Here is a 26,157-nt window from a genome sequence, read left to right on the forward strand (position 1 = left end):
AGTACGGGAACTTATGATTAAAAAATTGAAGTGTACATAATTTAGGGAAGAAAAATGTGCACTTATAATATGGGATTTCTTATAACATTCGTGTTTTGATAACACGATATTATACACGATTTATATGTGATATTTGGTCATGTTTTATTGTGTTTTCTTCATTCTCCTAATCTTTTTGAGCTATTATTCTTCCTATTTCGATACTACTCTTCTTGGTTTGTTTGTTTTTGTTTTTATAGGAATAGGGCTCTATTTGCATGGAATTTATTTTGATCGCGAGATATTTCTTTATATGGAGCGTTTCTAGCACCAATGTAGCACCAATGGAGCATTTTGACAGCCTACTCCACAACTTGGTTGTGGCGTGCAACCTTATGGCCACAACATGGTTGTGGGCGTCCATTATTGGAGCAAAGGAGAGGCGAAGACAGCCCGCTCCACAGCCTGGTTGTGGCGGTTTTCTTCATGCCACAACTCACCTGTGACAGCTCGTTTTGGGCAGCGTTTAGGAGTCCTATTAAGATAGAAATACCTAGTTTTATGAGAGGATATAAATAGGTTTTAGATAATCTTTTATTCACTACTTTTTATCACTTTTACATACATTATTTTAGAGCTTTTGGTATTACGTTCTTCATTATTATTTTCAAGATTCAAGTTTTCATATTTAATTCCAATTCCAAGTATTGATTTCTCTTCCTTATTCTCTTATTTTATTATTGTTATTATGTTTTCTTTAATTAATTGTCTTGTTATTTCTATTATTATGTGTGAGTAGTTTCATAATCTAGGGTTAGGTTGAACCCTAATATGGATTAATGTGTTATTTAATTTCCCAATTCCCAATTTAATTAATTTATAATTCCTCTTTGTTAGGGTTGGTTTTTATTATCAATGATTAACTAGAAATAGTATTATTGAATGTGATTAGGTTTACAACGAAAGTTGATTCTTAATTGATATTAGAACCCTAATTAAAAGTTGGAGCTTTTATGCATGAAAATAGCTAATTGTTCTTGCTAGGACTTATAGGATGTCGTTCTCAATGTCTTTAATATGCATGATTCCATGGAAATAGGTATGATTGCATGTTAGGGAAGCTATTAGTTGATCGAAAGAAACTCTTAGTATTGTTTTAGGGAGCATCTGCCCTGTGGAATATATATTGATTTAATTGAGGGAAAGGGATTGTTCTATTGCATTGATTCATATTAGTGGGGATACTTAATCTTAGATGTTTTTAGTTCTTGATTAATTTCATATTATTATTATTTATTGCTTATTAGTTAATATTGTTCTAGTTTTGATCTATTGATATTGATTGGTTACTCGCTTAGTATTTATTTGAGTCTATTTAATTAGTTGAACCATAGTCTCTTGGGATCCGACCCTTACTTGCCCGTCTACATAGTAGTGGTCTTGTTAGGTTATTTTTGTTAGGTACGCGACACGCCTATCAAATTTTGGCGCCGTTGCCGGGGACTAACGGTTTTACACTAGTTATTTGTGATTCGTTTTTACTAAGCTTTATTTGTTGCTTCGGCTATTGTCTCTTGTGTTTTTGATTTCTTTGCTTGTAGTTCTTTGTTGCATGCAAACTCGACGTTCAGGGTCAGACGATTTAATTCCATTTGATTCTGAAATTGAAGCAACTGCAAGGAGACGAGGAGGTAGAAGAAGAAGGAGAAATCAAAACCATAGAAACATGGTCGATCCAGGCACAAAGTCTCTTTTGGAATATGGCATTCCCGATACCACAACGGGACTCCTCTCTAGCATTGTCAGACCACCCGTTACTGCTCAGAACTTTGAATTGAAGCCACAGTTCATTCAATTCATCTCTAATGATTCATTTGCAGGCACACCTCACGAATGCCCTGTCAGTCATATTGATAGTTTCTTGGAAAAGTGTGATACCATGAAACTAAATGGTGTTACAGATGATGCTATTAGACTTCGCCTATTCCCTTTCTCATTACGGGATAGAGCGAAGGAATGGTTGAGAGATGAAGGTACTGGCTCTTTTGACACATGGGACAAACTGGTGAAAGCTTTTCTAGTCAAGTTCTTGGGACAGGAAAAAACTGCGAGGTTGAGAAATGAGCTATCTACTTTCGGGCAGTCAGATGATGAGTCCTTATATGAAGCATGGAGGAGGTTCAAGCGATTGCAGAGACAATGCCCTCATCATGGTATTCCTGAATGGATGTTGATCCAAACCTTTTACAATGGCTTGACTCATGAGTTCCGAATCTATATTGATGCTGCATCTGGGGGTTCTCTCTTGACTAAGAACCCAACTAAGGCAAAGGAGCTAATTGAGAAGATGGCGGCAAATGATAATTACCATCCAGGAGGACGACGTAATGTTAAAAAGGGAGGTATGCATGATGTTGATGCTCTAACCCTTTTAACTAGTTCTATGCAGGCATTGACAAGCAAGTTTGACAAGTTCCAAGCGGCATCTTCTGGTTCATCTGCTGAAACTTGTCAAATATGTAATGTACAAGGTCACATTGCCCCTGATTGCCCACAAAATTCACAGGAGATGTCGATTGAGGAAGCCAATGCATTCTACACTTCAATTCCCAAAAGGTCATATGATCCTCACTCAAACACATACAATGAAGGTTGGAAACATCATCCAAATTTCTCTTACAAGAATACCCAAGCTCAACAAAATCCCCCTCCACCACCACCTCGAAACAATAGCTATAATGCTCCACCCGGTTTTCAAGCAAGACCACCTCTAGTCCAACAACCTATGCAACCACCTCCACAAAAATCCAACCTTGAGCTAATGCTTGAGAGCTTCGTTACCACAACGAACCACAACATCCAACAACTACAAGCTCAGAACAAGCTCATGGAAAATCAGATAAGTCAACTTGCTCATCAAGTTGGCCAATCTTTGAAGACTCCGGGCACTTTTCCGGGTCAAACAGAGCAACCACCGAAAGGGCATATGAATGTTGTGACTTTGAGGAGTGGAAAGCAATTAGAAGATCCTCCCATGAGAGAGCCATCCAAGGAGGTTGTTGACGGGGTAGTCCCAAGAGAGAAGGTGGTCGATGGTACTGCGAATGAGGAAGAGTCAAAGGCATCAACTCCGCCACCACTTGTCCCATATGTGCCAACAATTCCTTTCCCGCAAAGGTTGGCCCAAGCTAAGTTAGAGAAGAAGTATGGAAAATTTCTCGATATTTTGAAGAAGCTTCACATCAACATTCCATTCTTAGATGCAATATCCGAGATGCCATCTTATGCAAAATTTTTGAAGGATATTCTCTCTAACAAGAAGAAGCTAGAGGAGAATGCTACTGTTGCGTTGAATGCAGAGTGTAGTGCTATTTTGCAAAATACACTTCCTAAGAAATTAGGTGATCCGGGTAGCTACTCAATTCCAGTGAAGCTCGGGGATATAGAGATCAACAAGGCATTATGTGATCTTGGTGCAAGTGTGAGTCTCATGCCGCTTTCTATTTGCAAGAAGCTTCAAATGGGTGAATTAAAGCCTACGCGCATGTCTCTACAACTTGCAGATAGGTCGGTGAAGTTTCCTTTGGGTATACTTGAAGATGTTCCTCTTCGCGTGGGAAAATTCTTTATCCCATGCGATTTCGTTGTGATGGAGATGGAGGAGGATGCACATGTCCCCATTATACTTGGTAGACCATTCTTAGCCACTGCAGGTGCAATCATTGATATGAAGAATGGAAAAATCACTTTTGAGGTGGGAGACGAGAAAATGGAGTATTCACTCTTGAATGCTATGGGAACTCCTTCCATGGGAGAGACTATTTGCCAAGTGGATGTTCTTGATGATTTAGAACGTGAGCAACTTCCCTTGATTAAAACGGATGATGCACTTGAAACGGTGTTGGTAGGGAGTGTCAATGATGAAGATTGGGAAACAAGGGAGTACACGAGGCTACTTGAGGAAGCAAAAGCTAAACCAATCACAGCTTCAGTGAAGGAAATCCTAAGTGTATCGAGTGTTGGGGAGAGTACTACGCCTCCCGAGGTAGAGTTGAAACCCCTTCCCTCTACTCTTAAATATGCATACCTTGGTTCTCATAATACATATCCTGTTATTATTAACGCTGAGCTTAATGACACAAAATTAGAGCAATTGCTTACTGTTTTGAGAAAATATAAAAGTGTAATTGGGTACACCATTGATGATATTAAGGGTATTAACCCATCTTTTTGTGAGCATAAGATAATTCTTGAGGACGATCATGCCTCCTCTGTAGAACCTCAAAGACGACTTAATCCAAATATGATGGAGGTAGTTAAAAAAGAGGTTCTTAAATTGCTTGCTGCAGGAATAATTTACCCTATCTCAGATAGTAAGTGGGTTAGCCCTGTACATGTTGTTCCGAAGAAAGGAGGTATGACCGTTGTCAAGAATGACAAAGGTGAGCCAATCGCCACTAGAACTGTTACAGGTTGGCGAATGTGTATTGATTACAGGAGATTGAATAAGGCCACCCGGAAAGATCATTTTCCCCTTCCTTTTATTGATCAGATGCTTGAACGTTTGGCTAAGCATTCCTTTTTCTGCTACTTGGACGGATATTCTGGTTTCTTTCAAATTCCCATCCGTCCATGCGATCAGGAAAAGACTACTTTCACATGTCCCTATGGCACCTTCGCCTATCGAAGAATGCCATTTGGATTATGTAATGCTCCAGCCACGTTTCAACGTTGTATGATGGCAATTTTCTCAGGTCTTATTGAAAATTCAATGGAAGTTTTTATGGATGACTTCTCCGTCTATGGAACATCTTTTGATGTATGTCTTGAAAATTTGGAAAAGGTGCTCCATAGATGTAAAGAAGTAAATTTAATTTTGAACTGGGAAAAATGCCATTTTATGGTACAACAAGGAGTCGTTCTAGGTCATGTGGTATCACATAAGGGAATTGAGGTTGATAAAGCAAAGATAGAGGTCATTGAGCGATTACCCCCTCCTAATTCTGTAAAAGGAGTTCGGAGCTTTCTTGGTCATGCAGGATTTTATAGACGATTTATTAAAGATTTTTCGAAAATCGCTCGACCTCTAACTGAGCTTTTGGCCAAGGATGCCCCATTTGTATTTACTGATGCTTGTCTTGAGGCTTTTAACAGGTTGAAGGAAGCTTTGATCTCCGCTCCTGTTATGCAACCCCCAGATTGGACCCTACCATTTGAGATTATGTGCGATGCTAGCGACTATGCAGTAGGGGCCGTTTTGGGGCAACGAAAGGATGGCAAACTTCATGCTATTTATTACTCTAGTAAAACTCTTAGCTCTGCTCAAATGAATTATGCCACAACTGAAAAAGAGATGCTAGCAGTAATTTATGCAATAGACAAGTTTCATTCTTACCTTGTTGGTTCAAAGGTAATAATTCATACAGATCATGCGGCATTGAGATATTTAATGAGTAAAAGTCACGCCAAGCCGCGGTTGATTCGTTGGGTCCTTCAGTTGCAAGACTATGATATCGAGATAAAGGACAAAAAAGGGACAGATAATGTCGTTGCTGATCATCTTTCTCGTCTCCTCCTTGACAAGGGGGATGGAGACGAACTCCCTTTTGATGATTATTTCCCTGATGAACATTTATTAGCCCTTTCTACAATTGAATCACCTTGGTACGCTGATTTAGCTAATTTCTTGTCTACAGGTGTATTGCCTCACGGCTACTCGTCTCAGCAAAAGAAGAAATTCTTTTATGAGGCCAAGCGACATTTTTGGGACGATCCATTCCTTTATAGGCTATGTGCAGATGCTATGATTAGACGATGCGTCCCAGAAGTTGAGGTAAGCAACATTATTTCACATTGCCATGACTTACCTTGTGGTGGACATGCAGGTCCTACAAAAACGGCCGCGAAGATTTTACAATGTGGATTCTATTGGCCAACTTTGTTCAAGGACGTGTACTCATATGTCAAGGCTTGTGATCGTTGTCAACGGACCGACAACATTTCAAGGAAGAACGAGATGCCACTCAACAACATACTCGAGGTCGAGTTATTTGACGTGTGGGGGATAGATTTCATGGGACCATTCCCTTCTTCTAATGGAAATCGATACATTTTAGTGGCCGTTGACTATGTCTCAAAGTGGGTTGAAGCAATTGCTACTCCAACCAATGATGCTCGTGTGGTAAGCAAGTTTTTCAAAAAAGTTATTTTCCCTCGTTTTGGTTTACCACGTGTGTTGATTAGTGACAGGGGAACACACTTCTTGGAGCATCGATTTGAAGCAATGTTGAAAAAGTATGGAGTGCAACATAGGATCAGTATTGGTTATCACCCACAGACTAGTGGTCAAGTCGAGGTGTCAAACCGTGAAATCAAATCTATCTTAGAAAAAACAGTTGCAAGGACAAGAAAAGATTGGTCGATGAAAATTGATGATGCATTATGGGCATACCGAACGGCATTCAAAACGCCAATTGGTACAACCCCATATCGATTGGTGTATGGTAAGGCTTGCCATCTTCCCGTTGAGTTAGAGCACCGAGCGTATTGGGCTATCAAGAGCCTAAATTTTGATGCTAAAGCAGCAAGCGAGAAGAGATTGGTACAACTTAACGAGTTAGATGAACTTCGGATGGAAGCTTATGAAAACTCAAAGTTGTACAAGGAGAGAACTAAGAAATGGCATGATAAGCATATTTTAAGGCGAGAGTTTCACGAAAGAGAGTTGGTCTTGTTGTATAATTCTCGTTTGAAATTGTTCCCCGGGAAACTTCGATCAAGATGGTCCGGTCCATTTCAAGTACAAAAGGTTTTCCCCTATGGTTCTGTTGAAATTTGGAGTGAAGCTACTGGTTCTTTTAAGGTTAATGGACAACGTCTTAAGCACTATCGAGAAGGCGAACCCGTTGAAGGAAAAGCGGTTTTTACCCTTTCCGATCCTCACTCAAAATGAGCAAATAGGAGGTCGAGCTTGAGACCTCATAAACAAGCGCTTTTGGGAGGCAACCTAATTTTTCCTACTCTTACTTAAGTTTTTTTTTACAATTATTTTATTTTAATTTATTTTATTTTATTTTATTTTTTTTTCTTTGTTTATTCTTTTCAATTTATTATGGAGTAGTTCTTTTAGTTTTTTAGTACTTAGTTTCGTTTTTTTTTTACTGTTTTTATTTATTTATTTATTTATATTATTTATTTATTTTTTTCCTTAGTGCGTTAGTCTTTATGTAGTAGTAGTCTAGTTAGTGCTTTTCTACTTTGGAGTATTGTTTTAGTTTTTTGTTTTTACCTTATTTTGTTTTAAGTAGTTTAGGTAGTATTATAATGTAGCTCTTTTAATTCACTCAGCTTTAATAACCTCTTTTTCTTGTCTTCTTATGCAATTGAGTGGAATGCAGGTGGACCAATTTACACAAAGCAAATATTCACAGGAAGCTTCACAACCATCACGCGATCTGCAGTAGCCTACCACAGGTAACTTGCGGCCTTGCGTACATTAAGGGAAATAACCACAGTTCACTCCACAGCCGGCCCGCGGTGAGTAGCATCCATCCACAGGTAGCCTGTGGCGAGTTTCTGATGAAATAAAAAAAAATAAATAAAAAAAAAAAAGAAAAAAAAAAAAAAAAAAGGAGAGGCAGATTACCTAGGCAGAGCAGTCCGCAACATCACCGCGGCACACAAGCATCCACCATATTCATCCTGCTACCTGATTTCATAAATATATATATAAAAAAAAAATCAGATTACAAGTTCAAGAATCGGCGCAGAGACGAGATTTCAAGCAAGCTTCTTCGTACCTCTCCACCTTTGTAACCTTCATTGTTGTTGCATTAATTCCCAATTACACAGCAGAAATTTCGAGAGTAATACTATTTTTCGATCGAAGGGTATTTCGAATGCAATCTTGAACCCCCTGTTTCATTGACAAGGTATTTTATCGAACCCTAACCTCTGAATCAGTTGTTTGCCGGTGAAAACTATTGGGTTTCGAGAAATTATTGCCCGTTCTCCCCTAAAACGCTTGATTTCTTGGTTGTGTCCCTGTTCTATTGGAATTAGTTGATTTGGTTATTGCTCTTGATTTCACCGTATCATTGATTTGTTCAATCGAAATTGCTTCAATCTCGAATGGCTCGTTCCACCACAACTAGGAATAAGAAAACTTCTGGAGTATCGCGACCCGTACCCGTCTCTAAGACCTCTACATCCAAGAAGAAATCCTCTATTACTAAGGGAATGGTGTCATCGACCAAGACTAAGGATAAAGTAGTGGTTGACTACTATGACATTAAATTTCGTGATGAAGAGCACAAGGCGAAATATGAGAGATTGTTTGAGAGAGGAGTAACTGCAACTCGTTTCTGTGATGTTGATACCCTAAAAACTCTAAATATTGAAGATGACGTTCAGTGGCTATTCTCTAATGTTGGGTGGGGTAATTTTCTCATGCATAAATATCCAACATATAAAAGAGTCACCTTAGAGTTTTTAAGCTCCTTGAAGGCGGTTACTTACTCAGAACCAGGTTGCGGTGAAGGGTCTATTAGTTTTCAGTTGTACAATGAAGAGCATACTTGGACTTTGGCAAGGTTTAATGAGGTGCTTGGGTTACCCCCTGGTGGCCTGAGACTAACTCCCCCGCGTTGGTCTGCAGATCCTGTTTGGAAGCTATTAACCGGTGAGAGTACATACGATTCAAAGATGAGCCCAACAAATCATATTCGCCATCCAGCGCTTAGATATGTCCAAAGGATATTAGCTAACACTGTATTTGGTCGTCAAGAGGGGAGCAAGGCTCGAAAGGATGAATTATTCATGATATATCAAATGCTTCATGCTCAACCCATTGACACAGGTGCATTCCTCATCAAGCAGATGAAAGAGTTGGCACACACCACTACCAAAAAGGGAGCAATCGTTCTTGGCGGTCTCATAACTCCTATTGCTCTTCATTTGGGACACAAGGAGCGTCTTATGAAGGAAGAATCCATTGAGGGAACCGATTGCATAGATATTCCTGCATGTTCATTAATGGGTTGGATTCGCAAGAAAGATGGCACCACTCTTTGGTGTATTCGAAATGATGAAGACGAATTACCCCCTAGAGAGGCATTATCTCTACGTGATAAGGCTAACTGGTCATTTGTTGGTGTTCACCCTCGAACTCGGACTCAAATTCTTTCTGAGCCAGTGCCTGCACCATATGTCTCCAATGGCGCTAGTTCATCCTCTACATTGACAGAGAAGGTTTTCACAGACCTCCTTACTTCAATTGATAAGATCAATAATGAGCAAAGAGAGATTAAAGAGCAGTTGGTGTCCATATCCACTTTTCTTGGTACCTTGAGCAGTTGGATTCAATCAGGAGGATCTCAAAATCTTCCTCATTTCCCCCCTCAATGAAGCTTTGTGAGTGCCTTTTTCCCCCTATTTTATTCATATCATATTATTGCATTGTGGACATTGCAATATTCAAGTGCGGGGGAGGTTCTTGTGTACGCATGGTACATTTTTGTTTAGTATAGATTTGTTGCTTTTTAGTATAGTTTTACCGCTTTGAAAAAAATGAAAAAAAAATATAGAAAAATTCAAAAATTACACCAATACATTCCAATGAATGATAAATCATGCTTTCCTGTGCCCCATACTTGAAATTTGTTTTGATTCTTGGTATATGATGATGAGTATTGTGGATAGTTTAGCCATGATTTGAAATTTGATTGATTTGATGCCTTAACATGCGTCAATTTTGTCCAACTACTTGTGAATATAGTGCTTGACTAGTTGATTTGGTGAGGAATGTGTGTTAGTTCCTGGTATGTCAATGAATTTGAGTATTGGTTTGTGACTATAAGTAGTGTTTCACGACTCATTATTATGCACATTGAGGAGGACGAAGGCGTTGTTCTCTTAGGTGGCCTTCAGACGATATTAGATACAATTGTTCCCTTTTTGCTACCCATGTTGTTGCCATGACCTTTTTGTTGTTTATTAGCCACATTACAAGCCGATTTTGCCCCATTGGTTACTAGTCCTAAGCTTAGCTTGGGGGAGCTATTAGTGAGTGAGGTGAGAGAGTTTGTAGTGTGCTTATTATTTGCACAATTAGGTAGTGTTAAGAAGTTGTAATTGTTTTTCATGGTGGTTTATTTTTGATGATTTGAGAGTTGAATTTCTTGTGAAAAAAAAATAAAGCATGAAAAAAAAAGAGAATTGAAGTTCAAGAAAAAAGAAAAGAAAAAAAATAAGTGAACTTCAAAAGGAAAAAAATTGTTTAATGATTCAATTGTTCTAAGTGAAGGTTCATCAGAAGAAAAAATGAGCTTCAATAAGAAAAATCAAGTTGAAGAGTTCAAAGTTTGTTTATTCACTCAAGTTCTACATTGTTATATTTTTATGAGTGTAATTGTAAGTGTTGGAAATTTTTGATATGATTGGATTTATGTTTGGTGAATTTTTGGTGGAGTTGAGTTATGTTGGAAATGATGGGTCATTATCTATTTTTGGTCTTGGTTTTGTTAGGATTTTAGCTCCCTTAAGCATTGCTTTTCTCTCACATTTTCCCAAATTTATCCTACCTCTTACCCTGACCTTAATTACAAGCTTTAAAGACCTTCCGACCTTTGTGCATAGAGTTGTGCGAATGTGAAAGTAGCTACTTATCAATGCAAGGAATGACTTGACATATTCCGAGTCTACTATTAGGTTGAGTGTATGTTTTTTTTTTAAAACACACGAGTGCGTGAGTTGGGAGGGCATTGTTCACATGATGGGGTTGGGATGGAGAGTGATCGAGTACATCTTTTACTCGCCACATAAATGAGAGTCGAGTGTGTGAGTACTAGTCTTGAATTCTATATGCTCTCGTTGTTTGCTCCATTTGACAATTGTTAGGGAGGATGAGTGATTAAATGGATGAGATTGGTTGACTTTGAAGCATATTTGTTAGATTTACCTTGAATTGGTTGTTCTTGATTTTGATTATTTTTGGGGTGAAGTATTGATTTATATATTCGTTGCTTTGCTCGAGGACGAGCAAAGGTTTAGCTTGGGGGAATTTGATAACACGATATTATACACGATTTATATGTGATATTTGGTCATGTTTTATTGTGTTTTCTTCATTCTCCTAATCTTTTTGAGCTATTATTCTTCCTATTTCGATACTACTCTTCTTGGTTTGTTTGTTTTTGTTTTTATAGGAATAGGGCTCTATTTGCATGGAATTTATTTTGATCGCGAGATATTTCTTTATATGGAGCGTTTCTAGCACCAATGGAGCACCAATGGAGCATTTTGACAGCCTACTCCACAACTTGGTTGTGGCGTGCAACCTTATGGCCACAACATGGTTGTGGGCGTCCATTATTGGAGCAAAGGAGAGGCGAAGACAGCCCGCTCCACAGCCTGGTTGTGGCGGTTTTCTTCATGCCACAACTCACCTGTGGCAGCTCGTTTTGGGCAGCGTTTAGGAGTCCTATTAAGATAGAAATACCTAGTTTTATGAGAGGATATAAATAGGTTTTAGATAATCTTTTATTCACTACTTTTTATCACTTTTACATACATTATTTTAGAGCTTTTGGTATTACGTTCTTCATTATTATTTTCAAGATTCAAGTTTTCATATTTAATTCCAATTCCAAGTATTGATTTCTCTTCCTTATTCTCTTATTTTATTATTGTTATTATGTTTTCTTTAATTAATTGTCTTGTTATTTCTATTATTATGTGTGAGTAGTTTCATAATCTAGGGTTAGGTTGAACCCTAATATGGATTAATGTGTTATTTAATTTCCCAATTCCCAATTTAATTAATTAATAATTCCTCTTTGTTAGGGTTGGTTTTTATTATCAATGATTAACTAGAAATAGTATTATTGAATGTGATTAGGTTTACAACGAAAGTTGATTCTTAATTGATATTAGAACCCTAATTAAAAGTTGGAGCTTTTATGCATGAAAATAGCTAATTGTTCTTGCTAGGACTTATAGGATGTCGTTCTCAATGTCTTTAATATGCATGATTCCATGGAAATAGGTATGATTGCATGTTAGGGAAGCTATTAGTTGATCGAAAGAAACTCTTAGTATTGTTTTAGGGAGCATCTGCCCTGTGGAATATATATTGATTTAATTGAGGGAAAGGGATTGTTCTATTGCATTGATTCATATTAGTGGGGATACTTAATCTTAGATGTTTTTAGTTCTTGATTAATTTCATATTATTATTATTTATTGCTTATTAGTTAATACTGTTCTAGTTTTGATCTATTGATATTGATTGGTTACTCGCTTAGTATTTATTTGAGTCTATTTAATTAGTTGAACCATAGTCTCTTGGGATCCGACCCTTACTTGCCCGTCTACATAGTAGTGGTCTTGTTAGGTTATTTTTGTTAGGTACGCGACACGCCTATCATGTTTCTAAAAAGAAATTTATTGGATAATATAATTAAATAGATAGTTTTTTGGGGTAGTATGTGTTATTAGGAAAAATATTAAAATAATAGTGGAAAAAAAAAACAAATAATTATTGATTACTTACACAAAATAATTAAAATATAAATCAATAAATCAGAAAAATCAAATTTAAAACCATAAAAATGGAATCATAGTAATTATAAGTGAATGGGGTTATTAAAGTGAATTGTAATGCATCCCTTGCGGAGGAAGGCTGGGTGAGGCTTAGGGTAGTGGCTAGAAAGGAAAAAGGGAAGGTTCTTTTTGTTGGTTGTAGGCGAATGTGTGGCAGGTGGCCACATGTGGTTGCTGAATGGATGGCGGTGCGGTTTGGTTTGCTGTGAACTTTGGATGAAGATATGGTCTAAAGCACCTAATTATGGAGTTGGACTGCCAAAATATAGTTTCGAGACTTCAAGCTACATCTATTCCGACCTTGACAAAATCCTTTATGATATTCTTATTTCTAATATGCATTTTGATTTTATTAGTTGGTCACATGTTAAACGCGAGGGTAATTATGTCGCTCACCATCTCGCGAAGTTAGTGCCTTTTGGGGTTGAGCAAATTTTGGAAAATCATTGTCCTAGTGATGTTGCCCCGTATGTACTTACGGACTCTTTGTCCTTAAGCAATGGTTAATAATATGCACTAACTTTCTTTCAAAAAAAAAATTATTTAAAATTTTAGATAATCATAACTAAACATAGATTTAAAGCAAAGATGATTGCTTATCAAATCGGACTACATATAAAACCCAATACAAATGTATTCTATCCCAAAGTTAATTTTTTTTTTTTTCGGTTAACTACGGATATTGAATACTATAGTAGTGATCTAAGCTTTCATAATTTATGTGTAGTCAAGGAATAGTGTATGTGTGGGGAGTGTAAATGAAAGTGGAGTTGATTGAATGATGATGACTTGTTGAGATAACTATATTTAGTCTATTACATTTTTTTTTTTTTGAAGTTGAAATTATAATTAGTTAGTTTTAGATAAGATTAATTTAGTTGGAGAGTATTAGTACTCCTTAGTAGATGAGTAGTTGGATGTATTCTATGTATATATATATATATATATATATTTTTTTTTTTTTAATTTTTGAATTAAAGGAAATGGAGGGAGTAGCTTTTTTAGGTGGGAGTGAATGAGGAGGCTTGGTTGGGGTTTTGGAGGCTCCTCATTCACTTACTCTGCAATTATATATTAGATACCCTGTATATATATACTAACGGCTATTCCCGATTTGGAATAGAGCTATATAGTTGGAATTATTGCTAATTATAGTATAAAAGAGTTTGATAACTATCAACTTAATGTAAGTTTAACTACATAAAGTGACGGTTAATGAAACTAATTATTGAATTTTGTACAATAATGATTTTTCCCAAGAAGATGGATTTAGTCAGCTTTTTAACTTTGTAAAACTTCTATGCTTTTCGAGAACATATTTACTATTCAATATGTTTGGAAATTATATTTTTGCACAGTAAAATTATACGAAGTAGTCAACTGTTTAACTTTCTATGCTTTCGAGGGCATATATACTTTTCAATAAACGAAATTATTTGATGTTATTTTTTATTCAATTGCCATTTCAAACTTGTCATATCGTTAATTCAAAGTACTCGTTTTGTAATGCTTTGTGAATGTCATACTATAATGAATTTTAATTTCCTAAATAATGTGAATATTTATATTTGGTCATTGCACATGTTATCATTTAGTATCTAAAGTCATTACATATTAGAAAAAAAATTAGAAAAAAAATTGATAATATTAATACACTCGTTGAGATAATTTAGGAAAACCCCACATAATTATGTAATTTCTAAACTATTGGAAATAAATTAAAAGATAATTCAAGTTGTAAATAGTTCCAAACAAAAACATTATAAAGAATTACAGAGTAGATAGAATACGAATTTACGATTCATATATGTAATGTTGTCTCTTATTTTATTTTATGCAGTCGAAATGATAGTATAAAGAAATCGAGTATTTTTTGCGCTATGCAACTGACCATAATATGTAGCCACTTATAAAAACACAAATTAATAATCCTTATAACATTAACAGAGTATGTAGCCCCTATATATTAACACTGATGATAGAGTAATCCCTTATTATATATATTGAGCAACCCTTAAATAACAAAGTAAGACCTACAACAATACGTGATAGAGTCACCCCTATATTACCGAGTTACCCCTATAACTGTAAGAGAGTACATACCGGCATTATAGAGTTATAGGACTAACTGAGCAACCCCATTATACCTGGCCATACGGTGTGAACAGCCACGTACTTTTAAAGTTAGATAAAAATTACACACGGATCGGGTTAGTGGGTAGGACTCCTTAGAAGTAGGAGTAAATAATACCAAGTAATTATTAATAATGCCGTACGAGGATATAAATCTGTTTTTGTAAAAAAAAAAAAAAAAAATCGTAGTAGAATTAGTCAATTAAAAGATTTTGCTAATAATAGTCCGCTATCAACCTGTTATCAGCAGTCTATATAAACCAATGTAAGATCCTTTGCATTCTTCACACTTTCACACCTTCAATTCGTTTATCTTCTCCTCAAAATTAACTCCCATCTTATCTATTTTCGTAGTCTTCAACCTAACTGTGAATAAGGTATGCATTATACGTAAGCTTTTAATTTTTTTTTCTTGCCACTTTTATTTACAAGTATGACATAAGCTATGAAATTGTATGCTATGACGTTGGTTCTCTCTAACATAAGCTATACAATGATATGATAGTTGGTTATCTCTAGCATATAAGATATACAATCGTATGATATGACATTGGTTGTCTCTATTGACTCTATATATGTATATGAGTATATGGAGCATACATATTGAAATCGTATGTTATGAAGTATTTGTTATCTTCTTGCATATTGACTATTGAGCAAGTTAGAGGTGCATACATGATACGTCACACGTGTTTTGTACACTTATTGGTTAATAATAAGGGTATTTGTTCGAACCAAACTTGTAAAGGCTATATGCTTCAGATTGTATATATGCATGTATGTTACTGTAGATAGATTAATGGCAAGTTATAAGAAAATGGGTGTAGGTTTTGTATGATTTGACATAGTTTTCTAAGCTAGACAGTGATTGAAGGTTGCTTTTTTAATTAACATAATTCAACATATATGGAAATTTCATCATTTTTTGTGAATTCAATACGAAGTATATATTAACATTTTTTTTTTTTGAAAACAAGTATATATTAACATAATTTTAACGTTTTTATTGACATTTACAAATTAAATTTTGTCCTTTTTAGAAATGTTAATGTTTTATCATATTGCATCATTTCATGCATGTAATTTCGTTTATTTCTTTTTACATCAGCAATGACGGATTGATCTAGCTAGGATTGCATCATTGCATGCATGCATGCAATTTCTTTAATTTCTTTTTCCAACAACAAATAAAAGTACGAGTAACAAATAAAGTAAGAGAACAGATTAAATATAAAATAAAATTGGTATTTATGAAGATATAACCAACTCTACTATCTATTTTTAGTGTAATATATACAAAAGTTTAACATATAAACTAAAGATTAACTAAAAAATTATGATCGATGATGAGGTAAGTCATGACTAGGGTAAGCCCGCACCTAGATCTGTCCTTGTCCATAAGTCAAAGTCGAAAGACTATATTCTTCATATAATGTTTTGCATATAAACCGAGTATATATTCATTTACTTTTCTCTTTTTGCACAATTATCATAATTTAAAGGGTTTATATATTCAAATATATTGACTTTTCCAATATATAACATAGGATTTCAAGTTATATGTCGGTCTACACATATATATGTTTTGACACAATGTTTCATGATTGGAGTGTCGATCTATATGTATTTGTCGTGGTAGGCTGGTAGCATTGGGCGCACACAACTCTTGTGTGTTGACATATCTAACACTACCACCAAAAATAGTACGCAACTATGATTGCTACCCCAAACTTGAGACTTATAAAGTGCAACGCGATATGATGCCATAAATAAGGCTATATATAAGGCCATAGGGGTGCTAATGAAACTGAGTAGCTTGATCGAGCTCAGCTAATAACTCAACACGACTTAAACTCACAAGCTATTTTCTCTCTATTTAATTTCTCCAAATATTACAGGTGAAAGATGGATTATATAAAAGCTCCTTTCAAAGGTATACGAAGCGATGTAAGAGGAAGACTTGCATGTTACAAGCAGGATTGGGTGAATGGCTTCAAACATGGAATTGGGTATGTTCTTTTTTTTTGTTACGTTTTTTTTAATAAGGGTATGTATGTTCAATATATGTTGTATTATGAGCTTAAAAGTTACTGTGTTGTATTATGAACTTAAATTTAATATCATTTTGAAAACTGACAACTAAAATATTTTACCTTTGTTCTATATTCTTGTTTTAACGTAGATAAATCGTTTTAAAAATTAATGTAACTTCTAAAAACTTGTTCGGTTATTCTAATTATATATGTTTTCAAATGGCGTAGGATACTTGGCCCTGCTGCTTCTATCTTTTTTGCTTCGGCTCTTCCTGCTATAGCCTTTGGGGAGCTGTTGAACAAGAAAACAGGTTAGTTTGGTTTCTTTAAATATAATCTCTATTAATTTTTTATTTTTTTTTTACACATAGCTACCATAAGCCATAAGGTTATACTATAAGGACCTAATGGTTATATACTTATATATATTAAAACTAAAAGTCTTGTGTACAATAGGTCACAGATTCAAATCGCTGAGCTCATTTCATCAAAGTCATATCAATCATATTTTCTAATAACATTAATATATTTATTTTTGTTTAATAACTTGACAGGAAGAAAAAACCTAAGTTCAGTGCAAACTTTAACTTCAGCAGCAATTTGTGGGTTGATACACACAATATTTGGGGGACAACCACTTCTAATACAAGGAGTTGCAGAACCAACTGTTCTTATGTATACTTTCTTGTATAATTATGCTAAAAAAAAAGATGATCTTAACCCTCTATTCTTGGCTTGGACAGCATGGTAATTTACACGACTTATCATATATACATATTTATACACTTATACATTTATATTGCCAAATTAATTTATACACATTTGAATAATTCAACTCAAATTAAATCCTATGAATGATTATGTGTTGCAGGGTTTGTGTATGGACCTCTCTTTTGTTGCTGCTCATGTCAATATTTAATTTGTGTGCTATCATTGATCGAATCACAAGGATAGCCGAAGAACTTATCGAGATGTTGATTTCTGTTCTCTTCATCCAAGAGGCTATCAGGGTATATATGTACTCTTAAATTTTTCGTCGTGACTAGATGGTCTGATGTCTTATTAGCATGACAATTGCACGTGCTTGTTATATTGTTGAGAGGTGATTTAATAATTGATACTCTCTTCACAGGGGATTGTAAGCGAGTTTCAAGTTCCCAAGGGAAAGGACGATGAGTCAAACCCGGCATATAATTTCGAGTGGCTGTACGCAAATGGATTGCTAGCAATTTTATTCTCTCTAGGTTTTATTTACACTGCATTTAAAACTAGAAAAGCAAGGTCATGGTTGTATGGAACAGGTTAGTTCACTAAGTAAATTTATATACAGTTACATACTACCTCCGTTTTTTTATTATCTGCAACAATTGAATTTAATATATGTTTCAGTGTTTCACAAATAATATCCTTTATTGTAAAATTTATGAAATGAGTTAAACACAATTATAAGGATTAATTTAATTAATTGTATTTGATGTGTTTGCATGCAGGTTTGATGAGAAGTTTCATAAAAAATTTTGGGGTTCCATTGATGATAATAATATGGGCTGGGTTATCATATGCTGTACCAAGAAAAGTTCCCTCTGGAATTCCTAGAAGATTATTTAGTCCCCATCCTTGGGATTCTTGGGATACTTGGACTATTGCCAGTGTACGTAATCTCTTCCTCTTTCAATTCGTATATGTAACTTCATCACTGTAAAGATTATCACGAGATATTCTAATATTTATATGAGTCACATCATTCATTTATTATCACCTATCAAATAAGCCGTTAATTAAATTTTCCAGTAAGTAATTTAGCTAGTCATATAACTAACTAAATGACCAAAATTAATAATTAGTGCTTATATTATGTGTTTTGATGACTAATAATCTCATAAATCAAGCTACTTGAAATTTTGCAGAAAATGGGGGATGTGCCTACAAAATACATCTTTGGGGCATTCATACCAGGATCAATGGTAGCAATTCTTTTCTTTTTCGAGCACAATGTCGCTTCGAAAATGGCACAACAAAAGGAATTCAATCTTAAGCACCCTTCTGCCTACCATTATGACCTCTTTCTACTTGGTTTAACGGTTAGTCACTCTTCTTAAGTAATCTAACACAAGCTAGGATAAGTGTTTTTTGTTTTTTTTTTTTTTTTACAAAATCGCGCTTATTAGTACTAATAACGATATCATAATGCTTAATACATGGTTATGATCAACAGACTTTGATTTGTGGGTTGCTTGGACTTCCTCCTTCCTATGCTCTCCTTCCTCATTCTCCTATGCACATCAAGAGCCTCGCCGTCCTCAAAAGACAGTTTATTCGAAAAAAGATGGTCCAAAGTGCCAAAGAAAGCATACATAAAAATGCTAGTACTTCTGAAATTTATGGCAATATGCAAGCTGTTTTCCTAGAAATGGAGAGGAACAAATCGGTAAGATTTAATTTGTATTAGTACTTAATAAAAAAAGACTAATTTGGAATAAATTTTGTGATTAATAAAATGTTTAATTTGGCATCAATTTTGTAGATGGATAGAGTGGTTAAAGAGCTAGAAAACTTAAAAGAAGTAGTGATGAAGGGAGAAAGTGATGGGAAAACAACATTTGACCCTGATAAGCACATTGAGAACCATATACCGGTTCGAGTAAATGAACAAAGATTGAGCAATCTATTGCAATCTCTTCTCCTTGGAGCTGCAGTTTTCGCGATGCCTGCTCTCAAGCGATTGCCATCTTCGCTTCTTTGGGGGTACATCGCGTATGTGGCTATTGATAGTCTCCCCGGAAACCAGTTTTGGGATAGAATCCGACTTATCTTTGTTAATAAAAGCAGATTACACAGGTGAGTTGTCCTACATTTTTTTTTCTTTCTTTTGGCGTTTGAACATGATAAATTTGTCTGACTAACCTTGTCTCTCCAAATAATGTGGTTAAAAATTATACGTGTCAATTAAGCTGGTCCGCGTATATGACCAATAATGTTTGATTTGTAAATTTTGGCAGGATTTTGGCTAGGAATCATGCTTCGTACGTGGAAACAGTGCCATTTAGATGGATTTTGGCTTTTACATTGTTCCAATTGACGTACTTGCTCATTTGTTACGGCATGACATGGATACCTTTAGTTGGAATAATCTTCCCCTTGCCATTCGTTTTTCTTATAATCATAAGGCAGGTTTTGTTACCCAAATTCTTTGGGTCACACTACTTGCACGAACTCGATTCTCATGAGTATGAAGAAATCCTAGGCACTTCAAGGCGTATACCCCTCTCTTTCAAGGTATGTTCGTAATATTGTTAAATATAATAAATTACTTTAAAACATAGTTTTAGTTAATACACCCTTTGTTCGCGCTTAAAAATAATATTGAAACTAAAGATGGTTGTGACTTGTGTTTAGTCTAGTATCTGTTTGGTTTGGCTCATGACTAAGTTCACTTAGTTTGCTATATGCCATGTTATGTTGATGTTTTCAAAAGGTTAGATTGGATGACTCATGCACAGCCTAGGCCCAAGCTTGGCTGGTGCGGCCATCTTTAACTGAAACTATTTTTTCATTAATAATGTTAAATGAAGTTTGTTCTTTGTCCCCAATTTATATAATTAAAGGTTACAGAGTATATTTATTGAATTAATTATTTTTATGTTCCGAATTATCTCTTAAGAATTATCTCTTAAGAATTATCTCTTATTTTCCGAATTAATTTAATGAAAATGGTTTTACAAATCAAAAAATTAAATTGATTTTGTTACATTATTAAAAGTTATCAACATTCAACACCCCATATACGTTTTGCTCACTATAATGCATGCTAAATACAATAAACAGGAAGATGTTAATACCAATAATGAAGCCAACAATGGCAATGAAGAAGAAGAAGAAGCAGAAGATGAAATTTCAGATTCTGAATTGTTAGATGAATTAACAACTCATAGAGGGGAGATAAAGATTAGAAGTGTAAGCCTTCGGCGTTTTCGTAGCGAAAGAAGGGCTCCAAGTACAAGTACAGAGATGAACCACCCTAGAGCTGCAAGCTTGAGACATGATTTCAAGGTAATGACCATCTACATATTTGTTATATCTCCCTATATTAATTTATAATTAACATTATAACCTAGCAAAGATATATTTATTATAATATAAAAGTCACATAATATGTTTAGTTGATTACATATTCTTGTGGTAGATAGGTTGTTAATTAACACAACATTTTTGTACATGAGCAGATCTTTCCAGAAAATATTGTATAAAGCCAAGGAGTGCATGCAAGACAGGAGATACCTTTGGGCCTTGGCAATGGATTATAACCAAAGTTACAATAAATTTTTAAACTCAGTTGAAGTTGTCAAGAGGAAAATGTAACGGTGTTTTAAAGTAACAATACACTCACCGTCTCATTTTACTCACTCTATTTTCAGAAATTTTCATTATATAGTCCTAGATACTTGTTATACTACCTCCGATTTTTTTTTATGTGCAATTAAAAAAAAAAAAAAATCGGAGGTAGTATTATCTTCATCATATGTAGTACTTCTTTCTCTCGATTTGGGGTCCACCTTAACCCACTTATTATTCTTCTAGTACTTTCATAAAATTTTATATGGAGTACAAATGACCATGTAACAAGTAAATTGGAAAGAGTTGAATATATATGACTAAACAAAATATTATACAATTGGTTTTGATGATCCTATCTTTACGTGTAGGCTTGATTGTTGTTTTATAATTCATGTAATTCCAATAAAAAAAATCCTTTGTACAAAGTTTTTATTTTTATTTTCCAAATTCCTCGCATGGAATTAGAAATAATTAAAATATGGCACCTTAGTTCGAATTTAATTATCAACATGCTAATTTTAGGGAAAAGAATATACTTCAAATTTTGGGACATCTTTTTCACCAGGCTCCTTGCCATTTTATTAGGATGAGAGAGAGAGAGAGAGAGAGGATATAAGGTATTTCAAATTTTGGATCCATTTGGCTGAGTAGATAAACACATGTCAACAATTAATGCAAGATTGCTTGATTACCATTTTTTTTAATTGTATACTTCATTTTATTTGCTTGATTAATAAACTTATCTTTGTCTCCATGTTGGGCTATTATTACCCTTTTCTTTGTCTGGCAATTGAGAGAGAGAGAGGAAAAAAAAAACCTAAATCGATAAGCTGCAAAAGCAACACAAATTACAAATTAAGGTATGAAAATATTAAACTTGTAACCTATCGTATATAGACCCTTAGGGCCTGTTCTCTTACGTTGAAATTCAATTCAGCTCAGTTCAGTTCAGTTCAGTCCAACTCCTAATTTTCTTCTCTTATAAAATATTTATTTCATTTCAGTTCAGTTCAGTTCAGTTCAGTTCAGCTCAATTCAGTTCAGTTCAGTTCAGTTCAGTTCAGCTGAGTTCAGTCAATGAGAACATGCCCTTACTCAGTTACTCTTAGGGCCTGTTCTCTTCCGTTGAAATTCAGTTCAGTTCAGTTCAGTTCAGCTCAGTTCAGTTCAGTTCAGTTCAGTTCAGTTCAGCTTTTAATTTACGTCTAATGATATTGCTAATGATATAAAGCCAAATTTCATTCTTTTAAGCTCTTATTACAACGACGACGACGACAACAACAACAACAACAACAACAACAACAACAATAATAATAATAATAATATTAACAATAATAATAATAATAATAACAATAATAATAATAATAATATTAACAATAATAATAATAATAATAATAATAATAATAATAATCAATAAGTAATAAATAATAATAATCATCGATAAATAATAATAATAATAATAATAATAATAATAATAATAATAATAACAATAATAATTGAAATAATAATACTAATAATAATAATCAATAAATAATAATAATAATCATCAAATAAATAATAATAATAATAATAATAATAATAATAATAATAATAATAACAATAATAATAATAACAATAATAATAATAATAATAACAATAATAATAATAATAATAATCAATAAATAATAATAATAATAATCAAAATTAATAATAATAATAATAATAAAAATAATAATATTAATAATAATATGTACATTTGTATATACACATATGTATAGTAATAAATAATCAATAAATAATCAAAGATCACTAATCCATAGTTAGAAATCACTAATTAATAAGTTCAGTTCAGTTCAGTTCAGTTCAGTTCAGCTGAGTTCAGTCAATCGGAACAGGCCCTTAATCAAAATTAACTCAAGTCAAGACCCCATTGGTATAGCATATTTTGAGTTTAGGTGGGCACCACTTGGATCTTTAACAAAACGGCTAATTTGATAAAAATATTTACCAAAATGGTTAATTATAAAATTTAATTCTCAAACTAGCTAATTTATTGACTTGGAAGTAATTTATCTATACTATTTATTATTTTTCTTTGAACTTGTTTGGTTCACTTTATTATTTTTTAATTTTTTTTTGTTTTTCTTAATTTTCAAAAAGATTTTTTAGATAGGAAAATTTAAGCAATATACAAAAATATTGAGTATACAAACAGTGGCAGAACTCTAATTTCAATAAAAAAAAAAGCCATAAATTTTCTTCTAGATCATATCAGTCACAAAAATTTAAAATTAATTTCAAGTAGCTAGTAATGTTCTATCAAGATTATCGCAAATTATACCACGATAAGGGAAATAAAGTATTCATATTAAGACTTGAATGTTCCTACTTGCTTTCTAAAATTTAGGCTTTTATCTTATTCTAATACACGTTTTCTCCCTTAAAGTTCATTAGAAATTTTGGGCCCTTAGACCTTAATATATTTCTATCTTTAAGTGTTTTTTTTTTTTTTAAAAAAAAAAAAAAAAAATTGTCTATTGGAAGTTTGGATCAATATTTTTAAAAATTGAGAATTGTTGCAAATATATTATGTTGAATGTTATTGTTCAAATTAATGGGATATTTTAAACTATGGCATAAGAATTTCCCTTAGAAATACAAAAATCCAATATTTTTTAAAAAAAAAAGCTATTTTTTTAAATAAAAAAAAAATGAACCAAACCGGTTCAAAGAAATAGATAAACTCCTTCTAAGTTAATTAATTAGCTAGTTTGGGAATTTAAATTTATAATTAGCCGTTTTGATAAATACTTTTGTAAAATTAGCCATTTTGGTAAAAGATTCGCACCACTTCCACCCCTCTGGCCCTCTCTTTACTTATACAGTTATACATACTTTGTATTACACAATTATTTCTAATTATCTGTTCATAAGTCAAAGAAGATAACTCTTCCATCCACCTTTTATATCATGCTAATTAGCTAGCTAGTTCCTACGTGTTGCGCAAAATTATATAAAAAAATTATCAAGTTAATCAACAAGCTCATTGTTAGAGATGAAGGTGGCTAAAATTTGAAATTAAGTTATCTCCGAAATTATTAATCATCAATTAATGTTTACCGTTAAACTTCCGCTCGCATTGCATCCATTTTGGACTGTCTTACTTAAAGAATAATAGTACAAATAAATAAAGCCAAAGGATTTACTTTATTTTATTACGAGTAATTCTTTCAAATATTAAAGTGAATAAGTGATTAATAATTTGAAGTTGATAATTTGAATCTAGCTGTAGCTTGATTTTCTTTGACAATGTCAATATTTTCCCATGTACTTATACAACTAATATATGATATATAATCTAATATAGTACCTACGTAAATGACATCACATACATAAATAGCTTATGAATTTAATATCTTTGAATTGATAAGAGGTTTACCATTTCGAGATGACCATTGATAAGCATCTTATCACATATGTGAGTATGCAGTTGGATTTTATATGTGCACACTTTGCTTATCACATAAATTGGAAAAAATTAGTTATTGAATGCTACAATGTATGAACTCCCCATGCCAAATGTTTAGCTCATCAAAGCATAAGAAATTATTGGGTTGCCATTACTTTATAACTAGTACCAAATTAAATTCCGTTACAGTAAAACAGGCTTGAGTTGCACCCGTTAGGCCGTTAATGATATTGAAAGTTGGAACACGTACACTCGTTATATTTCTTTTCACCTTTTTCATGTGAGACAAACGTAAACTTTTACATTCATTTGATTAATTTGGGTTGTTCACGGGATCTCAGCATTTGGCTATTAGCCCTAGCTACATGGCTACATATATCAAAACCGTTGAAAATACAAACTATTGAGTCAATATCGATTAGCTTGCTTCTTATGAGTACAAAGTCAGTTTGGAATATGCAATATAATTTAATATCGAAGCCTACAATCTACTTAGCTTTATGATGACATGGTATAAAAATTTCAATAAGATCATACAAATTAGAAAGAACAAAAAGAATCCTTAGCTTGCTGTCTATATCAAGATGAAGTATTCATTGAAATATTGAACTTTTGTAGGAACCTGGCTTCTACAAGAAACAAATTAACGGTATACAAAGTAGGCTGTCAATTTATTTAAAAAAAAAAAATCTATTCATTTACATAATTAATTTAAGTCATCTTCTATTTATCTTATAAAAATAATATTTATTAAAAATAATTTTATTTCAGTAAAAATGATTTCGATTTCTTTCAAAAAAAAAAAAAAAAAATTTAATTCGTATAATAAAGTTCAATTTTGTTAAAATAAACGTAGTTTAGTATATGCAAAAATAAGGTGGAGTAAAACGGGCCTTATTTGGTTTATTTGATTGAGTGGCGGATTATTATTATTATTATTATTGTAAGGTTGCATCTTGCAATAAAACGTATCATATTGAGATGTATGCAAGTAGAGGTACATGTTTTTGACCGTACACCTTTATTATTTTGTAATTATACAACAGCTAATTGTCTGGAGTTGCATTGTGGTACGATGACTTATATTATACCCATGATTAGTGGATAATTGGATTATGATGTTGGTATTGTTGACCTCTAGATTTGTTTGATTTAAATGTCAAATAACCATACATCATACAGATTCGTAGATAAGACATCTTACCAAGCAATGCTTCATTAACACACATGAACAAATCTATTAGGGGAAAAAATTAAAATAAGCCCAAGTATATTGTTTTTATCTATATTCATTTGATATAAAATTGAGCTGATTGACTCAGCGGATGTTATTTCCATACCAAAATATCACTTTTTATGTATTATCTGCTTATTCTCTTAAACTACTTTCAATTCGCTCAAACTTAAATATTAAAGTCAATGTGACAAGAAAATAAATTACAGGTTCGTTCGTTCAAATCACGTTCACCCTTCTCTTGTAAAGTAAGATCGGATATTCGTTGGGTATATATAGTGAGGCCAATATATGTTGCATATACTCTTTAAGTTTAAAGGTTTGTATGTGAGGGACCTATTAATATATAGAATATAAAATCAATTCTAAGTGTGTAACCTTTTGGTTAAGTTAGG

General features: G+C 33.6%; 1 protein-coding gene and 1 non-coding gene across 2 annotated transcripts; one reads left to right on the forward strand and one right to left on the reverse strand.

Annotated features, from left to right (window-relative positions):
* Nucleotides 1-2,089: 2,089 nt before the first annotated feature.
* On the reverse strand, nucleotides 2,090-2,196 carry LOC145560884 (small nucleolar RNA R71). The gene has a single exon (XR_014093480.1). It is a non-coding gene; the product is annotated as a small nucleolar RNA R71 (small nucleolar RNA).
* A 14,421-nt stretch (nucleotides 2,197-16,617) lies between these two features.
* LOC145560109 (boron transporter 4-like) lies at nucleotides 16,618-21,166 on the forward strand. The gene is made up of 12 exons (XM_081621372.1): nucleotides 16,618-16,721; nucleotides 16,974-17,056; nucleotides 17,300-17,492; nucleotides 17,617-17,755; nucleotides 17,878-18,046; nucleotides 18,236-18,396; nucleotides 18,653-18,826; nucleotides 18,961-19,173; nucleotides 19,270-19,583; nucleotides 19,745-20,021; nucleotides 20,571-20,795; nucleotides 20,969-21,166. Exons 1-12 carry the CDS (start codon nucleotides 16,618-16,620, stop codon nucleotides 20,990-20,992), a joined length of 2,076 nt encoding a protein of 691 aa, XP_081477498.1. The 3' UTR covers nucleotides 20,993-21,166.
* The last annotated feature ends 4,991 nt before the right edge of the window (nucleotides 21,167-26,157 follow it).

The sequence above is a fragment of the Chenopodium album genome, chromosome 9 (assembly GCF_948465745.1).
Source record: "Chenopodium album chromosome 9, dcCheAlbu1.1, whole genome shotgun sequence".
Taxonomy (NCBI): domain Eukaryota; kingdom Viridiplantae; phylum Streptophyta; class Magnoliopsida; order Caryophyllales; family Amaranthaceae; genus Chenopodium; species Chenopodium album.